At 52.9% G+C, this 20,866-nt stretch overlaps 1 protein-coding gene across 1 annotated transcript; it reads right to left on the bottom strand.

Moving 5' to 3' along the window:
- Positions 1-2,109: 2,109 nt before the first annotated feature.
- Positions 2,110-19,977, bottom strand: LAT2 (linker for activation of T cells family member 2). Its single transcript, XM_075517818.1, is given in 14 exon segments — positions 2,110-2,948; positions 5,354-5,438; positions 6,312-6,380; positions 7,211-7,276; positions 9,063-9,118; positions 9,266-9,296; positions 9,898-9,962; positions 9,964-10,054; positions 10,498-10,635; positions 11,086-11,151; positions 12,024-12,067; positions 13,615-13,654; positions 14,457-14,562; positions 19,892-19,977. Coding segments are annotated over 13 exon segments (858 nt in total). The 5' UTR covers positions 14,545-14,562; positions 19,892-19,977; the 3' UTR covers positions 2,110-2,929.
- Between the last annotated feature and the right edge of the window lie 889 nt (positions 19,978-20,866).

Raw genomic sequence — 20,866 nt, 5'->3', positions numbered from 1 at the left:
CCTACTCCGTCTTTGCTTTCTAGTTAAATATCTTCACTGCTGAACGGGGACAGAAGAGGTGTTACAGTGGAGGTTTCACAAAATAGCACACGTCGTGTTAGGAGGACTCATAGGGCTGGTCCTTACCCCACGGGACGTACCTACCTGCACATCGTCTGGTTTGCTGTGTTGGTGCCAGCGGAAGGGTGAGAAACGTGGAGGGTCACGGTTCCCGTTCCTGCCTGCTTTAAGTGGTTTTCTTCTTGACTGTATTCAGTAGCTGCTTGTTAGCTCCAGTTTGGAGCCGACTCTTTCCTGGGCTAACCCTTTACAGCACTGGGGGGACATAATCACACTCACTTTTCCCAAGAGGAACAGTATCGATTCGAGAGGCCACCAGCGCGGCCTGTTCTACCAAAGGTGGTTGCTCACCCTCTCCGAGCGCACAGCTACTGCTTTCCGGCAGCCAGCTAAGGCTCCCCAGCTCCATTTGAGAGCCGCAGCAGCGGTGCCAAAACTACTTTTCTAATGCGTCTTAAATTGAAAACAGGAAGTGAATTGCTCACTTGGCTGCCTACCTCATGTGAGGAAAGAGATGCGTGGACCCAGGGGAGATGTCATTTCTCCCTGCGTTACGTTCAGACAACACAGGATCTGGCAATTTTAGTTGAGCACCAGAAATTCTCGCACACCTAAAAACGAGTCCTGAAAGGACGGTGCGTCAGCGAACACACTCACGTGTACGTACTCACTCGTTGCAAAGAAAAAACGTAAGGTGCTTCAGAACAAGACTGTAATGACATTGATGAAAGTTCCCGTAACAGTCCCTGGATATCTTCCAGCGTAATGAGATCACTCGCTGAAAAGTACTTCAGGAACTTTACAAAGCCGAGAAACGATTTACCCCTCTCCACAGCTGGCCGTTCTGGAGAGCTGCAATTCGCTCAGACTCCCACTAAGAGGGGGGAAGATCCTCCATACCCAGCTCCTGCCCTGCCTGCTTCGGCTCCACAACTTCCAAACTCAGATTTTGGCAGTGGAGGAACCTCATACCAGGAAAATGTAATTGGTCTAATCCACCTCCCTGCTTAGCGAGGAGAGCAGTAAATCTTGTATTTTAATGTTTTGGCCGCGCACTCACCTAACAAGTAGAACTTTCTGGGAGTTCTCTAGCTGGATCTATTACCGTGTGCCAAGGATCTTTTACTGCTGCTAATCTTCTCCTACTCATTTAGTGGCTCCCTCCGGTTACGAGATGGATCACCAGTAGGCATAACATCACCACGCATCACTGAAAATGGAGCTTGCCCTTCCCCTCCAGCAAAAAATCCAGTCTGCAGCACTTCATGGAAAGTGGGAGCTTCTTCAGGTGCCGAGTTAATCGCCAAGGATGACAATTTCAAGGCCCTGTGAGGGCCGGGCATGCTGTTTCAGTAACGAAGGCATCTCCTTGTTTCCTTGCCTGTCTGAGCCTGTGCAGAGCCCGCACGGGCTGTGGCTGTCACTGTGTCTGCTCCAGGCTCGCTGGTGTCCCCGACCTGTGCAAACTTTTTGCAGAGCATTTAAACATCAGGAAACCAGAGGATGCGAGTAGAAGCTGGGCTGGGGTAAGCAGAAAACCAGGCTGTAGCTGACTGCGTGGGTGTGCATCCCTGAAGTGCACTGGATTTTCTCTGTTGTAAAAGTCCTGGGGAAGCAGGAACAAATGCAGTTGTAGGAGCTACAGGTAAATCTTCTCCTAAGCCACACTCCAAACCACCCACTGTTTCAGCTACGTGAACGGTGGCCACCCATGGTCTCAGCGATTCTGCTAAAAATATGGCCAAGTCATTTGCGGAAGGAAGCACATGACATCCCCTTCTCCCACTCCAGGGCTCACTCACCCTTAGCTGCACTTCTCTGCTCACTCTTACCAGTCCCGGAGACATGAGTATGGGCCGCATCCCTTCTTGAAGCACAGTTTTCTGAATCAGTTTTGAGGAAGAAGGCTTTAAGGAGCTACATTTTCTCCCCATCAGATCCTGCACACCATTCCAGGTCATCTCACACGCTCCCAGCTTAGTCTGTCTCACCCAACCATGCAGACAACAGCTGCATCATAGCAAACCATAATAAAACACGGGATTTTCTTTGGAGGCTTTTTAATTTTAATAAATAAGTGGTACAACGGTGCCAAATCTGTGCATCAGGGCTCAAGAGACAAGGGTTATGTTTCAGGGCTGATATTCCCTATGGCAATACTGAAAGACTGGTGCAGTTTCTGAGCCTAGCAGCTGCGGCTCGGACCTTCTCAGTTTGTCGCAGGGTCTTTGTATCGTTATAAAACGCATACTGAAACCCAAGGAGAACTGCCATAGACAAACACTGTGAATTACAAGCTGTGGATAAGGCAGGGATTTAATCTTCCGTAGTCTTTAGCTTTTGTGAACAGGTTGGTATCATTTAGTTCCAGAGAACCACTACTGTGGAACCAAAAGCAACCTCTGCCTTGCCAGTTCCTCTTGTAGGTAACCACTTCTGCAGGAGATCATAGGAACTAAATCAGAACATAATACCTATGTCTTAATACCATCGTGCATGAGTCACCCTGACAAATTAAGTAGCTGGCTGCATTACTGCTCAGCAATTTAAAGATTCATTTCATGCTTGACAGGAGAAAACATTGCACGGACCGGCCATCCTCCCTCGTAGATGTGCAGGGAAATGAGACAGGATAACGAGCTCTTGGCTTGCCCGTGGTGACTGCCGGGCAGAGTGCTTTCTCCAGTTGCAGGTTTGCAGTTGGACTTCTGTGGGACTTCAAGCAGAGCATTTCTTCCTTTCAGCGGCACCCCTTCTACGTGATCTTGGGCACAATTTAGAGAAGAGATTTCACCGAGGGAACGAAATCTCCCCTCTCCCCGTGTGCGTGCTCGCTGGGTGTGCTCTTGCAGCTCAGCAACGGACTTCTTCAGACTTTCTGCAGAAAACTTGAAATAAGAGGGGAAAAAAAAAAATAGTGAGTCCACTGACTTTTAATCCCTGCTTTCAACTTCTTAACTCTGCTGCCTGTTACGTTTTCTTTCCAGGGACAAGTAGCGAGGTACACTACAAAATGCCCACGTCTAAGCAGAAGCCTCAGCTGTGCTCCCAGACGATGGTCCCTGAGCAGAGCGGAAGGCACAGAGGTGCCAGGAGCCCAAATTCACCCTCCTTTGGTGGAGAACTTGTACTGGCGTTTGTTGGTTGGACATGGGGATTTTATAGCGTTACTCTGCTAGCAAAGGCTATAAGAGGCATCGTTCTAATGGCAAAAAGCGCATTGGCAGTTTTAGTTTACTTACAGAGCTGCCAGAAGCTATTTACACCTACAGCCATGATAGCATTTTGCTAGGGCTTACGACTGGAGGTTTTCCCCAGAAAAATCTGTCTTACCAGTGCTTTGCAGGACAGCTATTCCTCCCTCTTCTACCTTCCCAGCATCATTTATCACTTTGGGGGGTGGATTTCTGGTAGTCCCTGTGCTGCTTTGATCATTGCTCTCTGCCAAATCAGGTGCGGTCATTACAGCAGCTTTGCCAAAACATTTGCTAAGCATCTATCGGCCCCGATTGTTCCTCTCTCAGCTCTGAAGGCTGTGGGCACTCCCCCCGTTACAAACGGCAAACAGAGCAGGCTGGTGTGCCCGGTGCCACGAAGCCACTATCAGAGCATAAAGCAGGACCACGCTGCGGCTAATGCAGAAGTGTAATCCCCTCTTCCTTGAACTTTCTCTGTGGAAGAGGAATAAATGCAGATTTGCTTGTAAGAGTTGCCATTACAGCACTTTTCATTTTTTCATGGGTAATCTGGCTTCCTTCCTCCAGATGCTTAGCCAACACGATGCCTGGCTATTCCATAAACACCTTCCAAAAAGAAGTTTCTCTGCAACCCCATCTGAAACAGTCCATTTTTATGATATTCTCTTGGTTTGCTCCAGCTCAAGCAAAAGAGAGACGCCTGGCAGCGAGGTACTGCCGCGGCAGGTTTCTCAGGCCGGGGCTCCCGTGTTCAGCTGCATCCCAGCCCAGGTTGGTGCTGGGCCGTGGGGAGCAGCGGGTGGCCGTGGGCAGCAGCGGGTGGCCGTGGGCAGGGGAAGAGGCGTTCACCAGGCTGAGCTGTATTTGCTGCCAGCCAGATCACGGGCGCGTGCTGTTGGGAAGCGACTCGCGTGCCACGAGTGACACAGGCTAAATCCTTGACCAAAAAGCACGACCTGCCTTTGGTGCGGCTTCCCCTCCAGCACAGCCTTTGTCAGAGCTAACGCTGCCGGGACAGGCTGCTGAAGGCCAAAGCAAACACCGCGATGTGGAGAATAGTGACTGTGCCTTGCACGGTGGGGACAAATCTTAAATACTTTGCATGGCTTCAGAAAAATCGGATTTTGGGGGTTTGCCCACCGCCGGTGCCCACAGTTTGGGGACTGTAAAACCCCGTAACTGGAGCTGCCAGCACGTGGCATAAGGACGATCCTCCGGGTCTCTGCAGGTGCTCAGAGAGTAAAAACCCAACAAGGAGAGCGATACTGGTCCCAGTCCCTCTCCCAGCTGGAGTCCTAGTCCAGTCTGCAGCAGGGTGACCAGCACTACATGCTCTAGCCAGCACGCAGAGACACCACAGATCTATACATTAGCACAGCGGTGGTTTATTTTCCTCTTTCCCTTTCCCAGCAATCCACATACACTCGTCTGCTGAGAAGAGGCTCTGCAAGGCCTCCGAGAGCCCGTTTTGAGCCGTAACAGCTAACGCAGAGCCTGTCCCTGTGTTTGCTATATCTGGGGCTGCTTTTCCTCCATACGTCACCGTGCATTTACTGACACTGTGTTATATCACCCACTCATTCAGTATCATGCAACCTTCCTGCAGCTCTCCACAGATGGTTTTTACTTTAACTGCCTTGAGTTATTCTTTATCATCAGCATCAGGTCGCTGCTGATAGCGGGGCAGGATATGCGGTTGTCGCAGAGCAGGCAGGGCTCAGCTGAGCCCAGGGAATCCCTTCCGCTGCTCAGCCTCCGAGCTGCACAGACCAGAGGGGTTTTGGGGGTTCCTGTCCGCAGCACGTAGCAGTGCCACCCAAAGCTGCTCTGAAGCGGTTTTGAGTTCCTGTTGGAGGAGGGCGGCGCTGGGGCTGGGACACGGACCTCGGTAAATTCATCTCCGCAGTCGGCGTTAGTCAGCTTGGCATCGGCCAGAGACGTGCCACGGCTGCCCTGCTCCCTGCACAGCCTACGTGGGCTGCTGGGCACCGGCTGGCCCCACCGGCAAGGTGCAAAGCTCCAGCTGAGCTCTCTTTGGCATAAACGCAATCCTCCCACCCCTACATAAATACATGAACCTTTTGCTGGCTTTTTACCTTTGCTTTGACAGAGGAGCAGGGCCTGACGCAGGGGCCGTGTTGATGTAGTCTGGCTCGTCATCCGGGCTTTCTGTCTGCAGAGCTGCGAGCGAGGGTGGGGAGCACTGATCAGTAAGCAGGTTGATCTAAAGACACATACACACGGTAGACACGCTGTGCCTCCTGCCAACGTTTAGCCTTCGGGGCCGACATGTTTTTGTGCCTGGGCTAAGAAACCTCCGATCACAGTGTGAAGGTCTCCTTGAAGGGGCTTCAAAACGGTCACAGCAAATTTGCAAACACTCTGCAAGCAGCGAGCATGGACAGCTTTTCAGAGCCAAAAGAGACTGACTTAGATTTAATCTAGAGAGTGCGCAAACAGGATAACAAGAATCAGTTTGCTTAGGCAGCTTTCACACCAGAGACAGAAAGCTCTTAAATATATATGTATACAGTCACCACTATCTCCCAGGCCAGACTACCCCCTACACTGCACAGGAAGCCACACGGTAGATTAAACTGCTCTTTAAAGGTTAGCTAAAGAAATATGCACCCCCGATTACTGCAGGAGGGTTGCGGGCTGACCCACTGGATGTGCACGCTGCACAGTTCTTTGTCGGAGGGGATTACAAGGCTGAGCTTGCACCAGGGCAACTTCAAAACGTAAGAGGATATAAGAGATGAAGAGCGACATTCTTCTGTAGCTTCCCACGGTCAGGGTTTAGGGACAGCCACCTGCACGGCGGCCGTTTGAGTGCTAGAAGCACCACGTCCCATCACAGCAGCATTCAATTACAAGGGTGTGTAGCAATTTGGACATTGCCTTAGATGTTTATCATGGACGACTGGGGAAAAAATAACTCAAGATGTGGGCGACGGCTGCATTGCCCCGAGTGTGGTCTGTACCGGTCTAGCGTGACAGGCACCCTGCCCGTGAGCCCCATCCCTGAATACTAAACAATTGCTGACAACATACCTTCCGCTTGCTGCAGTTTCCATATGTGTATCGCCGCGCTGTTCTCGTAGTCCGCGGCGTCTTCTATGACTAAGAAGAGTTTGGACAGGATGATGCTGAACAGCAAGCGGACTAAAAATGGACCTTTGTGAAACCCCCCTCCTACCGCCGCACCCCAACCACCCCGTGCACGTGGCTGAGTTTCCAGCTGGGCGGCTGCCGTCATGCCACAGGTCTGCTGGTGCTGCCTCATCGCTTTTCCAGCCCTGACCACGTGCCTGGATATCTGCGGGCACGGATAGGGATCAGACTGGTCCCCGCTGCTCCTGCCTCCTCTAATCGCTCCGCACAAAGCCAGGCAGGAGCAGGGCAGGCCCTAGCAGTGCAGAAAGCGTTGTGCTAAATTGCTGAAGGAAACCAACTTGACTTCCTATTTTGATTGCTACGTCCCAGGACAGAAGCTGGAAGCCCTTAAGCAGACGCTGTGGTCCAACACCATCCTCCAGCAGCTCACTGGCTGCAGCCTTCTTGGGCTGGATGTGGTGAGAAACCTGAGCTGGGGGCTAGAGCCACGATCAGTCTTGGCTGTAACGACACTGAAAGACCTAGAGAAGCAATGCAGACCCCAAAGCTCCTGAATTGCTGCAGAGATCTCCTAATCAAAGGGATCAGCTCGGAGGTGAGCTCTTGGCCGGTAAGGCATCACCGTGTGCGTTTTTCCTGCAGAAAGGGGAAATGCTCCAGGTCTGCTCCGCGCCTGCAGCAGCCCCTGCACCCCAGCTCCGCCAGCACGGAGCTGATAGGAAGAGCTGAGCCTGCGAACGAGCGGGTTTTCCCTCGGCTGAGCCGGTCGCTGTCCCTCTCTGTGCTTCCAGATACCTTTGTACAACACACACGAACCACGACAGCAACACACCTACCTGGATCGGAGCCGTGAGACACTCCGATGATGACGTTTTGATAGGAATAGGAATCCTCCTCTTTCTCTGGCAGAAAGAAGAAAGGGGGACAAAGGGCTTAAGGAAGCGTAGGCGACCTGGGAAGATCCCTCAGCACCTGCAGGAGAGGGCCGTTTCCCACAGCAAAACGCACATCAGCTAAAAAAAAAAATCATTAGTCTTCACGACAGCCTGCGCTGACCCGGGGCGTCCCCAGCGCAGCCAAACCGGGCGATCGCTGCCCCACGGGAGCAGCGTCCCCATCGACGCCGCGGAGCGCCGGCCGAGCCTCTCCGGCCACGGCACCACCCACGGAGCCACCGAGGGCGAGTGGCCAAAGCTGGTCCCGAGCACCGTGACTTGTCTCGCGGAGAGGCACGTAAAACACCAAGCACCGTTACTAGCCCTACAGCAGCCCTAGGGCGAGCAGGGGGAGGGCCGGCTGTGGCACGGGGGGAACCCCCCGGCAGCCAGCCCAGGGCAGCAGTCAGGAGGGGGTATTCCTTCCCAGAGAGCGTTAACCTTGTGACTGCGGTGTCTTCTTGGGCTTATTCTCCGTTTCTGGGAAGGAACCGAGGCCGTTTCCAAGCACAACATCTGTCTGAGCCCAGCACACAGATCTATTAGCATCTAGAACCAAAATCTGCTTAGAAGAATTAAAAAAAAAAACCAAACAAAAAACCCCAAGCTCTCTGTTCTGTTGCTGGGTATTTCAGCTCTCCGGATGGGCCTGTGAGCAGCCGGGCCACGTGAGTCCCCGTATCGCTGACCTCAAAACCTGCGCCGCCGCCGCCGCTCACCGACGACCTCTGCGCCTCTCCAAAGCCGAAGGGGAGAAGCGCCGAGCTCAGCGGGCCGACCCATCTCAGCCGGGACAGGCAGCGCTGCACCGGGGACGGCTCCGCTGCCCGAACCCACGCCGGGCAGGAGGGAAGGCAGTAGCCAAGTCCGCGCCCAGGGCAGCTCCGCAACAGCTAGACACTGTTAGGTAGCTAGGTAGTCCCCAGCCACTGAAAGAGCATTAAAACCAATAAGGGATACAAAAACACTCATGGTAATACAATCAGGTTTCTCTTTCTCCCTTTTTTTTTTTCCCCTTTTTTTTTTTTTTAAAGAGTTAAATTTTTTTCATAAACAAGGTATTTATTTTTTTTTAATTTTTTCTCCCTCCAGTCTCTTTAAATAAAAAATAGGATTCATGTTTTGAAATTTATTTTGTATAAAAATAGACTGATGTCTGAGTCAGCACAGACAAATGCTGAGTAGCCGGGGAGGTAAAAACATTTCACAGATGCAATATTTGTCTTGAAAAGATGCATTTGAATGGAGTGGTGCGTTTCATCCCACCTTCATTCACTAGCCTCATAAACCAAGCACACAAAATATTTGAAGGCCTCTCTTCCGCAAAAAGCTTCTGCCCTCCTGGGCAGGACACTGAGGGGCTGCGACCTCCGCTCACCCAAACCAGACCGAGCTACGAACAGGAAAATGGCCTCGTTACCCCAAATGCCCCCGCAGGGATGGGTAATTTGCTGCTGCCCAGAGACGAAACAGGGTGAGAACAAAGCGTTTTGTGCGATCGGAGCCATGGATGCGTTTGGGCTGTCCTGTTTATAACCAGCGGATGGACTGTTTGGGGCTTGGGCATCCCTCACGTCCCACGGCTCCGCTACACCCCTTAACGAAAGCGTCTCCTGGCCCCACGCTCGCTTCAGGCTGCACGGCAATAACGCGCAGACCCAGGCGAGAGAAGTCTCGTGGGCTCCCCGGAGCCACGGGACAGCCGGGCCGGTGGCTGGAGAAGAAACCCATCTCGCTCGCGTGGAGACCTTACCGTTGGGTGGCGTGAAGAACTGGGCACAGTTGTAGTAATCCAGAGATATGGGCTCCCTGCAAGAAGAGCAGCTGCCGTTAGCTCCCGCCCGGGGCAGCCCACGGGCTTCCCAGCCGGAGCTGCGAGAGCCAGGAGCGCACGACTGCGCCGGGACCGGTACGGCCCCGCTCGATCGCGCCGGCGGGCAGCGACCAGCTACTTACACGTAGGCAGCATCCTCTCGCAGGCAGTCCTCTGCAAGCACAAAGGGTTTGCCGTCAGCACACCACACCGTTGCATAAACTCAAACCGCCGTCCCAAAGCACAGCCGGACAAATTCCCCGAGCGCAGCTATAGCGGATGTCCCCCGCAGCCGGAACACCCTGGCACGGCCCCGAAGCCCGTCCACAAGCAGAGCCGGGAGGCTGGAGCAGGGGGAGGCAGCTCTGATCCATCCCGGGCCCTGAGAAACCCAGGGCTCACCGCTGCTCACGGACAGATCCTGCCAGCTGGCAGGGAGATCGGGAATATCCTCCCGCATTTGGGAGAGGAGAGCACAGCTCGACGCGCCGATAATCCTCTTAGGGCAAGCACCAGCTCACGCTGCCCCGGGAGGGAGCGGGGTGCTTGTGAGCATCCCGTCGCCCTCTGCTCTGACCATTAACGAGATCAGCACGTGTCTTACAAAGCAATCCCTAAATCAACCAAGCCAGAGCTCCACCAGCTGCGGTGTCGGCTGCCTGCATGCTCCCTGCCAGCTCTCATCCCCGGTATCCTCCCACCGCCTCGGCAGCCTTCCCTCCCCGCACCCCCGGACGCGTGGCTGCAGCATTTACCTGTCAGGAAATTCTGGTACCTGGACTCGGTCCGGTGCCCTGGGGAAAAGCAGAGGGGCACGTTACGCTGGGGCTCAGGCCGAGCGACGCGAGCCATTCGATGACCAGGCGCTGCGGCATCGGCAGCTCTGCCCCCGCTCAGCTCCTTGCTCGGGGCCGGGGAACACGGCTGCAAGGTTGGACGCCCCAGGGCGGAGGTGTTGGGACAGCCAGGGGTGATATTTTTTAATAACCTGGCCCTGTGGCTCTAACCAGGGCTGGTCAGCCGTAGCGGGACGAGCACTGGATTCTAAACTCAGACCCAGGCTAGTGCTTACGAAGTGTCGCTGCGCAGACCAGCCACAAGCGTCGTGGGTAGGTGCTAACAAGAGCAGTTAATTTTATCATCACCCAGCTTATTTCCAGGATAACCCCGTGCCCTGCCCGGGGTCCAGCAGTGAGTAACCAGCCTCTCGGAGGCTCCGTCTTCCCAAAACCGATGGGAGCTCCCAGCCGGCATCTACACAAAGGAGCCGAGATTTGCAACATCCCCATTGATGAACGTCGGGTAGGTGCTTCCCCCGTGGCCACGTGGATGGGGAGAGCACTGAACCGGAGCCCGTCCCGGGGGAGACGCTCACCGTATCCAGTGCAGTGGGAGGCACCGAGCTCCTTGATGGTTTTCCTGAAAGACAGAAAAAGGAGCTAAAAGCCCAAGTCTGAGCAAAGCGCACCAGGGGTTACAAACCACAGCAATGACCAAGCCAGAGGGACCATCCATGAAACCCCCCGTGAGTTCATACAGGAAACATATCAAGCAATGGGAAATGAAGAGTTTGGGGTCAAATCCCAAAATGGGAATAGCTATGCCCGAATATTGCGGCAGGGTTATTGCGGCTGTGTAGTTCTTGGGGGTTTTGGCGACGGGGAGAAGGGAATTTCTCATGTCAAACTGCTTATAAGCCAAGAACGGCCATTTCTTTTTCACGATGTGCCTATTATGGGCAGCCACAGCTTGTTTCCTCGGGTTTGATTTAAATGGTTCCCAGTAGAACACAGTCAGACTGAAGAAAATCCAGAAGTCTAAACCCACTATTGACCATCAATAAATTAAGTATAGCCCGAGCCCCATCTATAGGGTCCAGAACCCAATCCCAAATCCTGAACATTCATGTATGTCGGGTGAAGTTCATCCACCCTTGGCTCTATAGCTAGGTTCTGGTTTGGGTTTTTTACGTACCTTGCTATTGATAAGTTTTCAGGTTCCTTAATTTGTTCCAGCCTTCGGGTTGTAGCTAGCACCAAGAACAAAACGAGATGTTAATTATTATGGCAGAGCAGATATTTCAATGAGCACGGAGCATCCAACAGAGAGGATTCCCCAGTACTGGCAAGCGTTCTTCTAACGCATCCCGAAACAGCTTCCAAATCGTTCCTCAAAAGTACATAGCGGCCAACATGGGAAACAAATAGAGGAAAAGCTGGTGTCTGTGCAGACCACAGAGCTAGCAAACACACATCGGAGGAACTTACAGTCCCAACCGCTGCCTTATTGCCTATTCCCCTCCAAACCCCCTCGATTCGGGGGCCTTTGCCACGCTGAGCACCAGTAGGTCATAAGCTTTGCTCATAAGCTTTGGTCGGGCTGGGCTGAAGCAAAGGCTCGTAGGGGATTTGCGGGGCTGGGGCCGAGAGAGGTCCCAGGGACAGGAGCAGCCCCGCAGAGCCTGTCTGCAGACGGTGACATTTACTACAGACCCCGCCAGCAGCTCGTTTCAGGATAAAAATCAAAAGGTCAGCGCCTAACCCAACTTGCCGCAGGAAGCAGCAAGGGGGTGATGATAAATGAGTCACTCTATCAATTCGGGTTCACCCACACTGTTGTTTTCACAGGGCAGAGTGGTTTGAAGGGCCCAAGCTAATAAGGCATTGCATTTCAGTGACATTGCTTCAGTGATTTATTTTCAATGCGAAGGGACGTTTTTTCCTAGAGCTCAGAATTCGCATCACTAGAAGCATCTAATTAGGTTGGCTTTGGCAATCTCGGTCTAATATTGTTTCACCGCCTGGCTTCGAGGTGACCCTTTTAGTTTTATTTTCCCCCCATTCTGCGCACACAGGACCCCCACCCCGCAACGCAAGAGCCCTGTGCAATGTTCGTACTCACTGGAATGGGATCGAATCACCTCAAAACTCGGCTGGCTTTCAAGCCTGGGAAAAAAAAAAAAATAGAGGTACGACCTCAGCTGAATTTTGGGGTCTATGACAAGGAAAATAGATGCAAGAGACCTCCCTGTCTGGTGAGCGGAGGGAAGAGAGCACAGCCTCCACGCTGGGCCTGGTGAAATGCCGAGGTGCATTGCTCAGCGCGTCGTGCAGGACCCGCGTGAGCTGGGAGCCGCTTCCCGGACTCCTCTTTGACCCTTTAAAGTCAAGATGTGCCCGTGGACCATTGGCAGAGCAGCCAACGTCAGCTAAGGGAGGGACCCAGGGATGAGGAAAACACCATTTAGGATAGTTCCTACTCTGACGCTTTGTGCGCCAGTTAAGGCCAGAAGAGCATTTTCACCCAGAGAAGAGCTGGGTGTTCGCCCGTGACATGCCTTCAAACCCCACTGCTTCACCTCCGCTGCTGTCCCTGCCCCTCCCAACATCCCTTAACATCGACCTGAAAAGAACAGCATACGTGATCAGCGATAAAAATAACATACATGCCCAATAACCTCTTTACTTTTTAGCTAACAGGAGAGCTGCTCTCCAGAGCACGAGAGGATTCCATGGCTCCTCAACCGCAGGTGCACACAGGCACTTCTTAACTCTGCCTTGGGGACCCTGAAAGCGTCCCTTCCCCCCCACCTCCTTTCGTTCGGGTCACCCCCATCCCAAGCCCGTATTCATGGCACAGGGCCGGCGGGGAGCTGAGGTGTCAGGCAAAGGACCTCGTTGCAAAGTCTGCAAATATACAGAGTTAAACCACTTCGTTTGCAAAAAGCCCTACCTAACCCAAAGCAGATCTCTAAAAAGAGCGCACAATACCACGAGGCTGAAGTCAAAGGTATAAATTTCAGGAAGGCGAAACGATTCGGTACGAGCCCGCAGGGGACGGAGCCTGCGCCGGCTTCTCCATCGGTTTCCGACGGACCGCACCGAAGCCTTTCCCCTGGTCCCGGGCAAGCGGGGCAGAAACAAACACCCCAACCCCACGGAGGCCTTCGCAGAGCCCCTCTGCACCACGTTTGCTCCTATATCAAAGGTTACAAGCCAGCTTATTTTTTTTTCTTTATATCATTTAGCTGTGGTTTGTCTGTTGCTGAAGGAAATAAGGGGGTGTGCGTGTGTGTACAATGCATTTCCTTCGTTGCTTATGCTGCAGGTCGGTGGTTACTCCGGCGCAGGGTCCCTCCAGCACCAGCCAAGGGCCGGGTCTTGTTCACGGAGCTACCAACCTCTCTACCTCATCTCAGGGCACGACGGGACAGGATAAGGACTTGCCCTTCCAATTCTCCCAGACCTTTTTCCAACTTGTTAATGACTCCCAGGTATCACGGTCAGAGCTTCAGTTTCATTTTGGATTATTCTTTGTAAAGGCATTACCCCTTCAGCAGCGCCCTGGGCTGGGGCACGCCGCCCTGCACGCCCTATTCTGGGATTATTTTGTTTCATATAAATCCAGATTTCAGGTGTGAGGCACGGAGCAGGTCTGGCTCTGGCCAGGGTCTCACCCCGGGTGAGCAGCGCAATTGTGAAAGGCAACTTACTGGCTCCTCCGCTCGCTCAGCTGCTTCTCACGCTTGGTAGCTGGAAGACAGGGAAAATAAAAAAAGCTCTTAGGAGGATGATTTGGGAGTTAAAGATCAGAAAGATGAGTAAAACACATTCACAAAACTTCTTCAGCCGGGAGCAGGAGAGGGCAGCCGAAGCAGCGAGCAGCAGTTGCGATAGGGTTTTGATTTATTTTTTTTAAACCGTGTCTAAAGCATAGTATTTGTCTCAGACACCGCAAAGCAAGCAAGCGAGCCATTCCTGTCCCCAAACCCCCACCCTGCAGCCTCTCCCAGTAAAAGCCACCCAGCACCGAGAGGTGGGCTCAACCCCCCTGCTAGGGCGGGGGCTCGCCCCGCTCTCTTTGTATGTAATATATATATATATATGAATACAACCCCAGCCTCTCCTTTCGTGCCTGCCCTCCTCCCGCCTCTCTGCCCCAGAGCCCCCGCAGGATTTGCGCATCTGGATATGGTCCTCCTGGGCGAGGTGTCCCAAAGCCACCCACCACGGTGCCCACGGAGAAGGGTCTGCAGCCCACGGCGTTGCGCCCGCCCCAGGGAAGGGGTGCTGCAGGGCCGGGGGGTCCTCCCCCCCCCCGGCTGCTCTCTGGCCACCAGCAGAGACCCTTCCCAGCTCGAGCTGCTGGGAGCATCTCCACGAGGGCAAAGCTCCCCGAGCCAGCACATGGCTGAGCAGGACCAAGCCCGCCCGAGGGGACACCCCTAAAGGAAAGGGGACACCCCTAAAGGAAAGGGTCCGCCCGGCATGACCCCCCAGCCCAGCCCGGGGCCGCGGGCAGGACCCCAAAGCAAGGACGCGGGCAGGGCCTTACCGGAGAGCTGGCACTTGACGCAGAGGCTGACGGCGGCCCCGAGCAGCATCAGCACGGCGGCCGCCCACAGCAGCTCCAGCTGCGCCATGGCCCGGCTGCATCCAGCCTGAAACACAGCGACGAGCGGAACCCCGTGAGCATCGGGGAGACGCGGGGCTGCGCGGCCGCCGCTCGGAAAGCTTTCACCCCGCACGGAGCCACGTGCTATCCGCCTTCGCGCCCCCAGAGAGCGGGGCGTTTGCCGAGGATGCAGAAGAGACTTTAGGGTTCTGTTACGGGGCGGCAGAGGCAATGCCCTTTCCCCACGCTTTCCGCTCCTGTAAGACCCGAGCGCACCCCAGAGTCGAACCCCCCATTTCATCACGGGGAAGGAGAAGAGGTTCACGGGGTTTCCCCCGGGACACCGGCACAAAGAGGAAAAACCCACGTGGATTTACTCGCTCCCAGCCCCACAACCCACGTTGCCATCATCGAACGTTGTTAGCAGATGCTGTTTTTTAATATCTAGAAGAGAGGGCAAAAAAGGGAGGCACTTGGAATATTCAAAGCTGCCAGGACCTTTGCACAAGGCGCTCTGGCTATTTCCCTGCAGCACGGTATTACTTCACATGTTAAATTCCCCACACTTTTTTCTACATTGAGCTGGCTCAGACACCGGCTCTTCCCCTCCTTTCTGTGACTCTTCCACAAACAGCAGCTAACATTTTGTAATAATCAGCATGACTTGGCTTCAATTTCTTCCTTTAAAATACAAAACATCCTATAAATACCACAGAAAACAGCCTGCTGGGAGTGGGACGCATCGTTTAGCCCATTCCTATTCCCCAGGGCCAGATTTTCTTTACTTACAGATTATTTTGATTTATTTTTGGTTTTAATAAACTTCTCGTTGGCCCCTATGGATGGAGACGCTTCAACTCGCCAAAGGCCAGTACGTCATTGCTCTGCCTGCTCGGAAGCTTCCCTACCGCCTCACTTGAATCTCCCTTATTACAACCTAAGCCTGAATTGTATTGGTACAGCCACTGTGGATGGGGGGAGGAAATAGATATACATATACGGGGAAATATACGGATATGAGAATAATTAATAATTAAAATAATTAAACAAATATCAATAACAGACAACAGAAAACAGCAGCTTGATTCTGCCCTGCTCAGCACCTTCTGCCTGTGCTTCTGCAAAGCAGAATAAACAACATTCCTCTGCCCAAAGGGCAAGCCGCACCGACAGCCCATTCACGCAGGAGAACACCCAGAGACCTCCTTGCAGCAGCCGAGCCTCGCGGTGCTGAGCGAGCGTCCTCCCGCCCGCGCGGCCGAGGGCGCCGGCGGGAGGTTTGCGGTCCGGTTTGGCCTTGGGCTCCCAGTCCTACGCCAGTGTCCTAATTAGCGGGGCACGGCGTAAATGATTGCGGGGCAGGGGAAGGAAATGAAAGACACGGTCCCCGTTTCTGTTCCAGACAGCCCCCGAGCACAGCATTGCTCTGCCCCTGCCCGGAGGGAGCCATCGCCGAAGGGCAGGAGGGGCTGCCTGGGGCTTGGCGTCAGTGTCCTCTCAGCACCGACTGCCCAAAAGTCCCAAAAGACCCTAGGTCAAGCAGGACGATGACTTGGCTTTGAGCCCATCCTCTCTGCTTGTGCGCAAACCGGGTTTATCTCCACTCCCTTCAAGGTCACCCAGACTCAGGAGGCCACGGCAGCTCCCGGCACTCGCTCCACCGCGGCTTCGCTCTTTATAGACCCCCGGGGGCCTCTCCCTGCAGAGTTTCTTGCAGCGCTTTCTGAAGAAGCTGGGATGAGGCATTTCAGATTAACGGTGTGCCCGGCACACCAGGAGGTGCAGGACCAGCACCCCCAGCTGCAGCCAGGACATCGGGGATGGAACCTGCTCAAAACCATGTGGTTTCTCACATCGTTTTTCCTTGGCTCAACACCCCCCTGGAAATCATGAGCCATGGATCATCTCCGAAACATCTGCAAGAGGCAGCAAAGGGAAGTTGGCCCAGTGCTGGGGACCAAAATTCATTATACAAAGGGCTGTAACATTGCTGGTTTGTTGGGGGGGGGAGGGGGGGGTAGGTGTTGGTTATTGGGTTGGTGAGGTTTTTTTGTTTGTTTAAGTAAAGGCAAGGCAGAGCTGAAGGCACCTGGCAACGCTGACCTAGTTTGTACCGTGGTAGGGCAGGCCGCCATCTCCCTTCCAGCGCCGGTTTTATTTCTGCAGCAGGGCAGTAACGCAGCAAACCCCGGCTGCTCCCGAGCCCCCGCTCGCCAGGGACACAAGAGGTGGTGGTCTGCGGGGGCTGCTGAACCAGGCACCGCGCGTCCGATCCCCACACAGCGTCCCCCACGCCGAAAGCCCGCGGGCACCAAGTGACAAGCACAACGCCAGCCCGGAGGTTATTATTTATGTTCACCAAACACCCCAGCCCATGGAAATCCTTTCTTTTGGTACAAAACCTCCTCTCGTAAGGAGCTGACGGAAGGAGGTGACGAACAGATTTATGACAAGCAGAAGGCTGGAGGCACTTACTCACGGCTGGCGGGATATAAATAAAATATTTGGAAGGCTGAACGTGCTTTCCCCGCTCTCCGCCTTGGGGAGACAGCGAGGAGAATAAATGGGCTCGAGCCGCCGAGGGCTGTGATGAGGCCCAGATGTATCAGAAGGACGCAGAGGGTAAATAACCTGCTGATCAGCCATGCTTTCAAGATGCTGCATTCAAACACGGGGAGAAAACAGCTTCCCATCTAGTTTCAGCTCTTCAGGAGTAAAATTCAGAGAGCAGCAAAACGCCCTGTTCTCTTTATACACGTCTCTGTTCTCTTTTTGTATGGTTTTTTTTCCCCTTTTTTGCACCGACAGAAGTTTCTCCTTGCATGAGGAAGCCAGCGGGGCCATGGCGCTTGCCTCCGGCAGCGAGCGCTGCCCGGGCACCACGGCCCCGTGAAATCCCCTGGGAGCAGCCGCCCCGAATAAGCAATTCCAGGGAGAGGAACCCGCGGGAGGCTGGATAAAGTCGCGGTCTCTGCAACGCGGCACCGCTCCTGCGAGGGGACGCACGCCTTCCCGCACAGGGGCTGCTCTCTTCATGGCCTCAGCTATTTTTAGCAATCAAAGAAACAGATTTTTTTTTTTTTTTAAATGGGAAGGATTAATGAACTTGCAAAAAAAAAAAAAATCACCCGGTCTGTACGTGCTAGGTCTTTTATTCCTGGCTGCTGGTGCGGAAGGTTTCTAGTCCTAAGTTATAGTGAGTCTCTGGGAACGGGGCTCGCTATAAACAGCCGAGGGAAGGAGAGGCGGTTTTCTCAGGGAAGGCTGAAAGGTCTCTCGCTTTTAAGTCTACTAAAGCGGAGAGAGTACGTGGACATTCATTCTGTCCGAGAGAGAAACACCAAAGCAAGAAAAGCTGTCTAAATTTAAATAAGACAGCACTGGCTTATAAAAGGAGCAGGGTATAAGCTGGATAGGCAGGCTAGAAATAAAATTCCTAACGGATGGAAAACCTGGAAGAACTTTCCAACAGTAGCAGAAGAGGCAAAAAGCTCACTTAAAAACCCTTTAAGAGTACTTAAAACATACTTAAACTTTTTGCTGAAAATCCAGGAGAGCGAGGAATGTGTTGATGTGGCATCAGCAAAAACGGCCGGTTTCTGTAAGATCATTTCTGACGAAGCCGTTTTAGCCCTTTGCAGACATCAAGCTCACCCCCCAAGTTCACTGCGAGATAAAGACTGAAACTGCAGGTTTATGTCATGTGTTCAACCTATAAAACGCCCAAGAGGTAAAATATAAAACAGTCTTCTCCTCTCCCCTACAGAAAGTTTTGTGGTCTGCTCCGGTTTGCAATAAATTAAGGCTAATTCAGACTGACTGGATGAGTCACCGGCATGAAATATAGAGTGGAGAGTTTATTTAAAACCTCGCCATACGAGATTTAGCGCACGGACTTGTTGAACAGATGCAATATTCAGCTTGACTCAATGTCTCTAACATTTCCAAGAAAAGAAACACTACTTTCTGTTTGTCTACATTGCACGCAGAACGTCCCATCAATTTAGAAATTAAAGTCTCAGACCAAGGAAGCTCCTGTGGTTGGAACCACTTCCATGACCGGCCTCGAGCCTCCAGAAAAGCCCCTTTCCAGAGGTCTGCACATCCCATTTCCTACCAGATCTTATGCCAGTGTAAATTTTCTTAGGGAAGCTGCTACAGCATAGTCAGTCTGGTTTTTCTACAGCTATTCAAGAGGACTATGCTTTGTTTTACGCCAGGAGAACAGTAGATGCATTTTGGTAGAACACAGGACAAGAGGGAAAATTAGAATTGATAAATCAACTTTTAAGATAGATTACCACTTTGTAAAATGCTTTAAAAAAAAAAAAACAACTCAGGTGGAAAACACAGTGCAAAATCCTAATCACAACACGCGTGCCAGCACAAGGAGGCAATTCACAGAAATCTCTTGTATTTGCCCTTAACCGCCCCTGTTTTCAGGCACGCAGCATCCTTGCCACCGCTGCGGAATCCAGGGGCACGCCACGTTAGGAACTGCAGATATAGGCAACCCATATGTATGTAACCAAGTACTCCTGTTTAGTCCACAGCAATGAAAATGAGCCAGTATCACACAAGATTAGGGGATAGTTATCCCCTTTTGCTGGAGTGCCTGCCTCACGGCCCATTTTACGCTGAACATCGATCACAAGAGAAAGCCGATGCAAAGACAGAGCTCTTTCCACCTAGGATTAGCAATTTCAAGCACTTATATGCAGTAACATAAATACCTTCATATACATGACGCCAGTCAGCCCTGAAACCAATGGAAAACCCAGAAAGCGTAGTTCAAGTCAGCTATTTCGTAGGATTGGGCTTTGGAGGGGAAACATCGTGGGCTGCCGCGGTCCCAGAAGCTATAGGCAGGAACCAGAAGCAGGACCAAACGGATCTGGGATGAGGGCAGCGCAGCTCAGCCTGAACCTTCCAGAATTTTTTAGCAGATGTGAATGGAGAAATAATGTAATTAAAAAATAGCCACGCTGCCATCGGCGGATGGAGCGGGCAGATGTAAAGAACAGCATCGTAAAACGGGCAACTAGGTTGCATGGGACAGACTCTCACCTTGGGTCCGGAGGGGTGTAAGTGCTGCTGAGAAGAGATATTGGGTAATTTTCATACCTTGGAGCTTGTCAGGTGATGGCCGCGAGCCGCAGCAGCGAGGAGTAACATCCAGCATGTTGCTTTTCAGAGGGGTTTTACAGGGATGACCTTGAACCCTCTTTAAAAGGGTCACCGACATCTAGCCTGGGATCTCCGAGCTCACCGAAATCAGCGGGACACCCCACCTACCCCAAAGCCTTCACACGAACCCCACGCGTCCCCAGGCACCGTTCTCTCCCCATCCCTCCCTCTCCCCCGCAGCACCTTACCCGCAGCCTCAGCCGCTCTCCCCCATCTGTCCCATCTCCTCCTGCATGTCACGGCCGCAGCCACCGACACTGGAGCCAGTTCCTCTGGGGCTCGTTAGCCAGCTTCTGGTTTCCTGTCATCATCTGAATCACTAACCCCGACATCCGCCGCTCGGCCGGTCAGCCCCTTGCCAGCTCACGAGAGGGACCCGCGGGCGGTGCTCGCACAAACGCGCCCCGGGCAGCCTCTCGCAGGACGCTACGGTTTGTCTGCCGCGGGGACAGGACGAGGCTCGGACGGCGAGGAACCGCGCACGCCGCCGAGGTCCCTTCCCAAGCGGCCCTTGAGTTTCAGATGGGGCTGGTGCCCCAAAAAAGTTCAAGTTTCCTTTTAGCAAAGAGCCTTTGCAGGCTTTAACATCGCACGCTGGAAGCGGCAGATAGCACCTGGAAAAACTCAGAGCAGCTAAAGCAAACAGCAAGTCCTCTCAGTTTTTACAGAAAAGATGATATCGAGTCTCAAAGGCAGCAAATAGCCTGAGGTCGCCATTGCTAACAGCCAAACCTGGAGCTCCTGTCCAGAGCTGTAAGAGTAAAACTATTTCTTATGCTTCAGCATCGGCAGTTTGCAGACAACAAACACAATTTCACTGTACCCTTAAAAAAAAAAAAAATAGTAGTTCCTTAATTTTTGTTGTGCTTGAATAAGGAGGGTTTATGAATAATGAGGAATTTATCTACTGGCTTAGAGCCCTGTTACAGTACGTGAAATCTGTATCCTGCTGGAGGAATAGCAAAGTCTGCACATGCACCTAAGAGCCCTGTATAGGTGCAGCTACCGGAGAGCGCAACAGACAGCTGGGCACGCGCTTTACAACCGCAAACAAAATGACATTTCACGCTGCCTCTCGCTAAGGCTCTATAATCTCTCTCTCACATACAGCCATGTAAGTCATTCAGCAAAGGGACATTTTGTTATACTTAAATTAGGGCACT

Source organism: Mycteria americana, chromosome 15 (genome assembly GCF_035582795.1).
Source record: "Mycteria americana isolate JAX WOST 10 ecotype Jacksonville Zoo and Gardens chromosome 15, USCA_MyAme_1.0, whole genome shotgun sequence".
Taxonomy (NCBI): Eukaryota; Metazoa; Chordata; class Aves; order Ciconiiformes; family Ciconiidae; genus Mycteria; species Mycteria americana.
This window is presented reverse-complemented; position numbering and strand designations above follow the sequence as displayed.